This window comes from Anopheles aquasalis, chromosome 3 (assembly GCF_943734665.1).
Source record: "Anopheles aquasalis chromosome 3, idAnoAquaMG_Q_19, whole genome shotgun sequence".
NCBI classification, from domain to species: domain Eukaryota; kingdom Metazoa; phylum Arthropoda; class Insecta; order Diptera; family Culicidae; genus Anopheles; species Anopheles aquasalis.
The window spans coordinates 63,903,549-63,913,548 of NC_064878.1; the positions used below are offsets into that span (position 1 = coordinate 63,903,549).

General features: G+C 48.1%; 4 protein-coding genes across 4 annotated transcripts in view; 2 read left to right on the top strand and 2 right to left on the bottom strand.

The window, feature by feature from the left end:
* Positions 1-1,209, top strand: part of LOC126574759 (uncharacterized) — a 1,525-nt gene extending 316 nt beyond the window's left edge. Inside the window, exons 2-4 of the mRNA XM_050235113.1 lie at positions 1-112; positions 186-829; positions 892-1,209. The exon at positions 1-112 is cut by the window's left edge and continues 195 nt beyond it. Of these exons, the coding sequence (XP_050091070.1) occupies positions 1-112; positions 186-829; positions 892-1,135 (1,000 nt within the window). The 3' untranslated portion in view covers positions 1,136-1,209. The remainder of the gene's footprint in view (positions 113-185; positions 830-891) is intronic.
* LOC126574760 (nucleolar protein 58) lies at positions 1,178-2,031 on the bottom strand. The gene has a single exon (XM_050235114.1). The coding sequence runs from the start codon at positions 1,983-1,985 to the stop codon at positions 1,251-1,253; it is 735 nt and encodes a 244-aa protein (XP_050091071.1). The 5' UTR covers positions 1,986-2,031; the 3' UTR covers positions 1,178-1,250.
* Positions 2,032-2,084: 53 nt separating this feature from the next.
* LOC126576345 (telomere length and silencing protein 1 homolog) lies at positions 2,085-3,364 on the top strand. The gene is made up of 4 exons (XM_050237578.1): positions 2,085-2,295; positions 2,358-2,472; positions 2,560-2,717; positions 2,789-3,364. Exons 1-4 carry the CDS (start codon positions 2,162-2,164, stop codon positions 3,291-3,293), a joined length of 912 nt encoding a protein of 303 aa, XP_050093535.1. The 5' UTR covers positions 2,085-2,161; the 3' UTR covers positions 3,294-3,364.
* A 427-nt stretch (positions 3,365-3,791) lies between these two features.
* Positions 3,792-10,000, bottom strand: part of LOC126576344 (serine-rich adhesin for platelets-like) — a 6,504-nt gene continuing 295 nt past the window's right edge. Inside the window, exons 2-3 of the mRNA XM_050237577.1 lie at positions 8,475-8,857; positions 3,792-8,391 (exon numbers count right to left, since the gene is read on the bottom strand). Of these exons, the coding sequence (XP_050093534.1) occupies positions 4,466-8,391; positions 8,475-8,580 (4,032 nt within the window). The 5' untranslated portion in view covers positions 8,581-8,857 and the 3' untranslated portion in view covers positions 3,792-4,465. The remainder of the gene's footprint in view (positions 8,392-8,474; positions 8,858-10,000) is intronic.

Consider the following 10,000-nt stretch of genomic DNA (forward strand, 5'->3'; position numbering starts at 1 on the left):
TAACCGCCGAGTGCGCATAGTACGTGCCGAAGGAAAGTGGCAAGCGTTTGGATACGAAGACTCGTCCGGGAAGTACGTCGACAGTCACGAGGCGCTGTTCCTCATGGAAATGGTAATATCAATTGCCCCGGCATCTCTTTTATTCCCTGGTTCAATAATCCACGTATTCGTTTCTCACAACATAGAACCGGCTCATCGTGAAGTGGAACGGGGTTGTGGTGTCGATCGAGCAAGGCTATACGTTGTTCTTGGGACCAGCCCATCATAGCAGCTACCTGTCGCTAGAGGAGTATCAGGTATACTCCCTGCTAAATCGTGCCGGTTACTTCGTGCTACGGTATGACTCCGATCGTGTGGTATACCAGCTACAGGAAATGGACACGCTATCGGCAGAGGAACGATGTGTGTGGAGTAATCTGCACGAAATGCTCCATCAACCGAATCCTCGAGAAACAGTCAGCGAAAAGGAAAAGCAATCCAACCTGTACGAAACAGTACGCAACTCTATGCTGCAGTGTAAGGAACACATTTGTGGTTCTGCCGTGTCGCTTGAAGTGGCCATTTCCCCACAAACGGATGAAACACCGTACGAGCCTCCACCAAAGAAACCTCACATGGAGGAGAACGATTGCTTTGCGCTGGTCGACCGGTTCCGACGAATGTTCCAACGATTCGATATCATTCGTAGCGCAACTGAAGAAGAATTCAGTCGAAGCGATGGATCGAACGAATCAGTGCCCCGTTTTACCTTTGAGCTATTTTCATCCGATGCACAGGGTTTCAAAAAGTCTCTCCCGCCACTACCAATTGCAAGGATACTTGTGCGAAAGTAAGTAACCTTTTGTAGTAACAAAAGAATAAGATAATTAAATTTCATTTCTACTCTTTTAGATCTTCGGAACCGATGCCCCAATTAAGAGAATTGCAGAGGCTCTACGACTCGCAAAAGATTCCTGTACCGTTAATGCTTATGCTAGTTTCTGATAGTTTATCTGTAAATTGCTTTCTATACGACATGAGTCCATTGAGGAGAAATATTATCAAACTACCGAACGACAGTCTGGGACAGGATTCACAAATTGTCGCCAGTAACTCGGTGTACCGTGACGATAACGGCGTGCAGAATGAACATTAAACTTGCAGTTGAACTGTAATTTGCAACTTTTGATTTATTTAGTGTAATATTAAATTCGCAAATATGGTTTTTTTTACAAAATACTTTACAACAGAATGATTGCTCTTAACCGATCCTAGATACCGGCTTCGCCCATCAGCAGAGCAAACTGATCTTTCCGCGCTTTCCTTATATGCTCCGCAATCATTTTCTTCGGGTCCTTCCGATACTCCTTATTCTTGAGAACCTTTTTAATTGACCGACACCGTGAAATGAATTCCCTCTTGGATTTTTTCAATCGTTCCGTTTTGAGCTGCTTCTTCGTTTTCGGTTTAGCCTTTTTATCAAACTGTGGCACTCCAGTTTTCAGTTTGCCGGACGATTTAATCTGATACAGCTCATCTAGTGCCGGAAGTGCATCCAGCAGTGGGCGCATATCACCAGTAATGACTGTCTTTTCTCGCTGCTTTCGTTCCTTCTCCTGTTTGAACGCGACCTTCGTGAGCTCTATCTTTTTCAGCATCTCATCCTTTTTGAACTGTTTTTTCTCTTTCTTCGTCAACCGAGAGATGGCCAGTTTACGAAGCTTCTTCACCTTTAGTCCGTCCTCCTGCTGTTCTTCCGAATCGCTGGAACGGGATTTTGGTGCTGATTCCTTGGCCGGTTCGTCGCCTTTCACGGCCCGCGTGGTTTTCTTTGTGGCCTTCCGTGTCGCCTCTGGGATCTTGAAACTTTTGGGTTCGGGTCCATTCAGTTGCACCGGTGTGGATCTGTAGATGGGGAACGGTCCCACCACCTTCTTGCCCTCGGCAGTCGATGGTTTTGCCAAAACTTTCGGCTTATTCAGTAATTTCTTATTTAATTTCCCCATTTTTATGGAGCAGCTGATTTGTGTACAACACGAGGTGTGCGTGGGTGTGTTCTGACAAGCGATTTGACAAGCGATTTCTGACAAACAGTTTGTCAACAAACGGATTCGCAGTTTTCACGGAGATTTCCGTGATTTTTGTTCGTTTGCTGTGAAAATTTCGTATTAAAACTGTGAAAATGTCCGACAGTGATGAAGTTCCGGTTAAGATTGAGTTCAAAAAGAAGTCCAGGAAACCTCTCCGGCAGCGCAAGCCGTCCAAAAGCGAGGACGAAGATGAGCCATCCGAACAAAACACGGAGCAAGAAGTTCTGTAAGTAAAGGCTCACCCTTTTTATATTTAGCTTCTATTTTACAAACCGGATTTCTTTTTAGGGCAAAACTAGAAGAGACAAAAGAGCGACAAAAGTTACGGAATCGACGAAATGGAGTAAATATTTTGAGCCTCGCTGTAGGAAAGAAAGTGACGATTGAAGAAGAGATTACGGTGGTATGTACAGTGGTTTTACTTTAATAGCAGGAACAAGTCCCGAAGTTTAATAATTCACTTATGTGTGGTTGGAAAATAATCCTACAGAAAGACCCATTCAACATCAAAACGGGTGGCATGGTGAATATGCAAGCACTGAAAGCAGGAAAACTGAAAGCGGCCGTGGAGGATCCGTACGATACGGGAATTGGTACGCAGTTCTCAGCCGAGACGAACAAACGCGATGAAGATGAGGAAATGATGAAGTAAGTGGAGGTGTTTTTTTTTAGATATTTTCTATTTTTACTAATCAATTATCACCTCTAATCGCTACTAGGTACATTGAAGAAGAGCTTAGTAAACGGAAAGGCATTGCCCAGCAACAGGATAAACCGAACGATGGTGAATCGTCCACGAAATATCTAAGCCCAGAGGAAGCGGCGCTGCTTTCCTTGCCAGCTCACCTCAGTCAAACCTCCTCCTTGCGCTCGGAAGAAATGCTTTCCAATCAGATGCTCAGCGGTATACCGGAGATTGATCTGGGAATTGAAGCCAAAATCAAAAACATTGAAGCCACAGAGGAAGCGAAGCTGAAGTACATGCAAGAGCAACAGCGGAAGAAAAATTTGCCATCCCACTTTGTTCCCTCGAATATGGCCGTCAATTTTATGCAGCATAATCGCTATCGTATCGACAATCCCGCACCACCGAAGCGACGGTATCAGGACGATCATCATCGAGGTGGACAGCGCGGTGACCAGCGAAACGATGATCGAATTCCAAAGAAAGCCACGGATGATTATCATTTCGACAAGTTCAAAAAGCAGTACCGTAGGCACTAGTGCGCTTTTTCTCTCCTGTATTGTAAAGGAACTATTTTACTTGAATACATTTACTTTTAAGCTAAACATCATTTACGAGACTTTATCCATTGCGTCGCAGCAGATATCTGCTGGGATCCCTTTGTGTACCAGCATTGAAGTCTTTCTTTGCTTCCAAGCAACTGGAGTTCCATGAACAGGATTTTCATGTGTTTTATATATGTTTATTGTATCTTTTTTTTGAGGTGGAATATGTCAATGTTTTAAATCTGAAGAAAGTGTAATCATTTCGATATTAGTCAGAACACCAAACAGATTTCCATACACGCCATATGTTGCTGTAGGGTACATCAAGAAAGCCTCGTATTTGGACAAGGAACGACTCAGATCTACATCCACTAACACATTTAGTAGCTGCTTCCTTCGTAAATCTGAAGCACGGCATGCGAGAGCACGCAGGATCTGTTTCGATTGGCTGACTGGAACTAGGAAACATTGATGTTCTTATGTTACCTCTTAAAAACAGGTATTATTCGTTTTTAACGTCCATGTTCATTTTACACACCGTAGTAGTACATCTTAGCTTTAGTTGTCTAGCGTACATACATCAACTTAATAAACTAACTATCACACTTCTTTCTCTTCTCTCACTTGACCATCTCGATTGTTTTACCTACACAGAACGGAGGGACTTGTAGTTGGAACACTTTTACGCACTAGTTCACCCCAGTATTCCAACAAAATTAAAGTAATTTAAACTAAACATGCTCTGAGAATCCCAAACCTATGTGCTTAACCTTTCGTCACTAAGTCACTTAACCCAATTCGCAACATCAGGGAGAGAGTGGCTGTTTACTGTCTATAATCTCTCGCCACTTTCGCTAAAGGTATTCGATGTTTCGTCCGATTCTGCCGGTACAATGAAATGGTTCGTGAACGTTAAACTAATAAACATAAGCGTACGCGGCTGGTATTCTAAACGGCATGCCAGGAGTTGGCAAAGAATGGTTTGCGGTGGATCCTTGGCCATTTACTATCCAAGGTTTCCGACACTCACGCATGGTTGAGGAAAATTCCTCACAAAAAACTGCCAAACAAGAAAGGCTACTTTACAATCGAAAGAATTGGCTGCTATGAAACTGGCTTCAGTCGCTAGACAGCTGCAAGGGAACGTCGAAGACGTTAATCAACAATTATAAGACTTTCGGTTTCATTTTACAACTCGAACCCTGCAACAGCATCTGTGGTGGAGCGGTGGAGGTGTGAAGATTGTTGATAATCTTTAGCCGCTTGTTCGAGAGCGTTGTCAAGCTGGATGCACTCCTTTTCAGGCTGTGTAATCGATCGATCGAGTTAGTATCAGCCGGGAGGGTCATTCCTTCTTTGGCATTGTTGGCTACAGGTTGCTGCTGTTGTTGCATAGAAGTGATTAAATTGCGGAAATATGTGTTACTCAGCAAACAGGATGGTTTCTCTGCACGTTCGCCAGCAAACGCACCGCTACGAGGCTGTGCTATTAGCATACGGCGCTGCGCACGATTCACCGGAGCGGTATTGCCACTGCGTATACCTATGCCTCCACCAGAACCGGTCGGACTTCCCATCATCGGACTACCCACACCAATGCCACCTACAGTGCCATTCGTTCCTGCTCCAGCTCCAACAACACCTGCCGCTCCTTCTCCTATTCCACCCAGTTTGCTCTTTCCAATAGATGATAGTGACGACAGCAAAATGTCACCACTTCCCGAGGCACTGCGGCCAACAACTGTTGCCCCCGGAGAGTTGTTCTGTTGCTGGTTAGCACCCGTCGAGCCGGCACCAGTAACACCAGCCCCGAGTAAGCTGGCCTCAGTTAAAAGATTCTTACGGAGGGCGAGCAGTTTCCGATTCATCACGAAACCTCCGGCCAAACGTCGAAGCTGGAAGGTGTTCACGTGCAACGGTTTCGGTAGCCCGCTGTACCACATCCTAATGCCTCGCATATCGTCCAGCATCTGGCCGGCTCTGGCCTGGTACGGGAGCGCTGATTGTTGCTGCTGTTGGCGCTCGCGTACAAACTCCTCGTCGACCTTACGAAGCAACATCAGCTTGGACGGTATGTCGACCGGTCCATTCACCGTTAGTCCGATCTCCATTTCGGCCGATTTCAGTGTCATGTTATCGATGAAATGCTGATCGACAAGCGACTGCGACAGGGTGGTCAATTGTGTTGGTGTCAAAATAATAGAATCGCCCAGTTCGCCTTGCAGTTGGGGAATGACCAATGGGTTAGCAGCACTCGGTAGCAAGCTTATCGTCGGTACGATATCGTCGATGCTGTCGACGAGTTCGGCTGTCCCTTCTGCGCTCTGCAGATTTTGCGCTAGAACCGTTTGTAGTGTGTAGTTGATCTGTTCATTGAAGTTCGGCAGTGTGGCCAGATCAGCCAGTCCACCATCGTCTACGGTAACTCCTCCGGCCGTAATAGTTGTGCCACCCATACCCGTTCCGGCATTACCGGTTGCTGCCAACCGGTACGCAGTGTTGGGATCCGTTCCGTTGGCCGCCACCAGAGGCAGCTGCTCAATCAACTCCGCCGGTATAAAGGCCTCGGCAGTGTGCTGCGGTTCGACAGTATCGACTCCGGTGGTCAACAGTGTTGTTGCGGTAGGTCCTGCGTTCGGATGCACTCCTGATGACGCATTCGGAGCTAGCGAACCATCACCGCAGCCGTGAGCCATGTTGACCAGACTCGTACCGGAAAGGTTCATTGAGTTTATCACAGATAAGGGCAGAGTGACGGTTAGCTGATCTTGCATCATGTTGACGTTCGCACCACCGGAGGCAGTGTACTGCTGGTGTGACCCATCTCCCGTCTCGACAGTCCCGGGTGAAACGGCAAGTTTCAGTAGGTTCGACCCCGGATCCATCATAATTGTCGTATGGTCCGCCAGAACGGTATTGGTGGATTCACCAAGAGCATAATGTTGGGCGAGCATCTCGGTAGGCGCATTCGCCAACAGCAACGATTGTTGCTGGGGCATTACAGTTGGCGGCTGCTGTAGCAACTGTTGATGCTGCTGACCAGTCGACTGTAGCATAGCTTGCTGCGATGCCTGCGACGTGACCATTGTTGGCGGCGGTTGTTGGGGAGCAATCGTTGCTGTCGTGGTTACAGCGACACCACTACCTGACGATGAGTCACGTGTTGGCGCACCATGCTTCGTTGAGGAACCGGAACGATGATGAGAGCTGGATTTATTCGTACTATGACTTTGGCCGCTGCTACCAGTGGTCGATCCACCGCGATCGGTTCCGCCGTGTGAAGATCGAGAAGATTGTTTATGTTTCGATCGTTCACTTTTGCCTTCGCCACTGGTACCAGTTTTATGTGAAGCAGGACTACCGCTTCTGTGGCCGGGAGCATGAAGCAGCTTCGCCATACCATCGGTCGATGTGCGGCCTCCGTGTGCTGACGAATCCGTACTTGAAACCGTTGAAGGCGTTTTGGACCGAACGACTGTTTCTCCACCACCAGTTCCACCGGTTCCGGCGCTGCTCGATCCCGAGGCCGCCATTCGGCGATCAGCAGCATCGAAACTTGTAGAGGAATTGCTGCTCGATTCGATTACCTCCAGAAACACTCCCGACGAACCGGATGTGTTCTCTAGCTCCTTCGATACACCGGGGGTTCGGAGTTCTGCAATCAGCTTGTCCAGATGCTTACTACGACCCGATACTGCTCGTCGCTGTGAAAGCGAATGGGACTTGCAGGACGTCAGTGGTTTCGTACAATGCCGTTTGCCATCTGGCGTAGCAACCCCACAGTGTCTATCCGGATCAAAGTCCCGCGACCGTTCGCTCTTTTTCTCACTCGAGAACTTATGCTGGGCAGCAGCGTTGCTGCTACTAAAGCTGTTGCTAGAGCTACTGCTACTCGAGTGGCTGCTGCTGCTAGTGCTGTTGCTACTGTTGGACGATGAGTATGAAGAGGATGAGGACGAGGAGGACGATGGAGAAGAGCTGGAGGAAGAGGAAGAGGTTTGTTTGGAAGCCCGTTTTGTCGACAGCGACTTTGTAGAAGTTCCGGTGCTCCCATCACTCGCGATAGGAAAGGTTGCCTTCTTGTCCGGTACAACGGAGCAATTACTCATGAGAACCACCGGCACACCACTACTACCGATAGCACCACCAAAGTCTGCCAGTGGGATGTTTATCGTGCTGACACCGTCGGACGCTGGGGCCACAATCGATGCTTTCGCAAAGGACGACGAAAGTGTTCCAGAAGAAGCATATCCTGCAGTGCCGGACGACGATTTAGATGAATGTGTCGATTTAGCATTTTTGCTCTTTGTTTTGCCACTTCCGGAGCTTCTAACTTTGGCAGGTTGAGGCACTGCAAGCGATCCGGGTTCGAGGTTTGCGCCGCCAGCGTCGCTCTCTTCCTGACGCCCGAAACGCCCCGTTGACGATGTGCCAGCCGTTGGTCCAGAAAACGAACTCGACCCCGACGATGACGACAAAGAGGATGATAGTTTGCTAGCATCTGTACGCGATATGGTTTCCGCTGCGCTGTTGCTACGGTAATCAGTCTTTTCTCCCGAGGAAACATAAACAGTTCCCGTTAGTAGTTGCTGGTCATTGGCTATGCTGCGATTTCCGCTACCGGCACTACCAGCGTTTGCGTTCCCGTTACCAGCGCTGCCGGCTGTGACGGTAGAACCAGATGCGAGCGCTCCGGAGGCGGTCGTGGAAGAGCTCGTGTTACCATTGGCATTCAATTTGGCGGCATGATGGTAGTGAGAGTGGTGGCGATTGCTCATGTGCTTCTGCAATCCCTGAGGTTTAACCACGCTTTCGCAAATATCACAGATCACCGCGTAGAATGGGTCCGTTTCGGGACAGATTCCGTACAATCCCATATCGGCTCGATCCAACCGCATCACACTTCCACGCGGCCGGCTCTGAATGGTACCACGATCCGTAGCAGACCCTGCCAATATGCCGCTGCTCCCGGGCAACGATTGTTGCTTTTGCGGATGATGCGATTGCTGCCCCGTTATGGCAATGCCTTGCGCCAATCGTTGTCCATGCTCTCCTACAATCGATATAGCCTCACCACAATCATCGTCTTCAGCTAAAAAGGAAACAGGACAAGACGGGGTCACATGGAGGAAACTGAAAACCCTGCAATGTCTCCCGGGGGGGCTTGGTACTCACTGTCAAAGATCGATCTGTTACCCGATGATTCGATAAACGCATGCCACGGTTTACCCTTTAGCGTTGCCAAACTTCCCTCGCCAATCATTTTGCAGTCACCACTCATTGTCCTTTGGTTATTTAAAATTAGTGCTAGTTCTTCGTGGATGATTTACAATAACACCGATAGTCGTTTGGTGAACTAAAAATTCATATGTGTAACGATCGAAGAACGCTGGGTGCAGTTCAGCTCCTTTCTTTGTTGCAGAGTTTTGTAGATAAGGACGGCGAGGTAGCGTCAGACAGGGGGGCGTGGGTGGGTATCGAAGTAGCCGATGGTTTCGGAAAAGCTTCACCGCACTTTAGTGGCAATCCGTTGACCGTTTTCCCGACATGGAGCTCTCCTGCAAATGAAAAGAAACTTCTTTCAATGGTTCTGGCCCAACACACTCTCGCGCTTACTTCCATGACAATGGGGCAATTTTTCGTGCTTTGTAAAATTGCAATCAACCAATCGTGCAAATCGTTCGGTCCCTGGACATCAGCTGATGCTGTATCAGTGATAGATGCGCACCCATGCAATCCTCTCACGGTACTCGCGCGCACAAAGAGAGTTCTTTCAAAGCGGTTGTAGCTAAAAAGTATGAATGAATGGATTGCATGCCGAGCGAGAGTAGGCTATGCTGCGAACACTGCAGCTGTTGTTGGGCCGATGGGATGCGCCGTAAAATGCTCTTTGGCCCAGGCGTACGTAGAACGGAGGTCGAAATGCACCGAGAGTAAACGAACGTGAGAGAGAGAAAACGGTTCGCTAGCCATTGAGCAGGCACACTGCATGCCTTCTGCTGGTGCAATAGCATAAAGGGTTCCAGCCCTCCACGGCCATGACTCCTTTCGTTAATCGTTGCCAATCCATGAACCGTGGGCCCGATCTTGTGCGGTTCTCTTTTCCTGTTTTCTACCGTAGATGAATCGTAGATCCATGACTGGGGCGAGAACGCGATAGTAATTCAATTACAGCATAGAGTTGCTCAATTATGCTCACGCATGGTAGGGCAGAACTGACCCTCCTTGCCGGTAGAACAGCGTCGTGGCAGTAACGGGGATACCGGATCACTCACACACGCGTAACTTGCCCCTGGACCAGCAATAATTCTTTCCGGAGCACAAGCTTTCGACGTGTTCATAGAATGTTAATCGGACCGTATCTCTTGAGCTTAGACCTGCTTCATTCTCTAACTCTAATTAATACTAATTGGTATTGAAAGAATTATTCACGCATTTCGCAAAGGGTGCTTTGCCGATATTCAAATTAGTCTTGCAAACTAGACCATGCCAGCCTACTAAAGAACTTTTACCGGAGCATGCTCCCATGAGGACTGGGAACTATCTTATCTGATCATTCACATCCATCACGAAAGAACGATTCGGTCGGTTCCTTATGGTCACTCTTGTCCTACCTAACTCGCTTTAAAGGCATCACGGAATCACTACGGATGGCAGATTAACAGAAACTCGCGATGGTATCCAAGGTAAGCAGACACGCC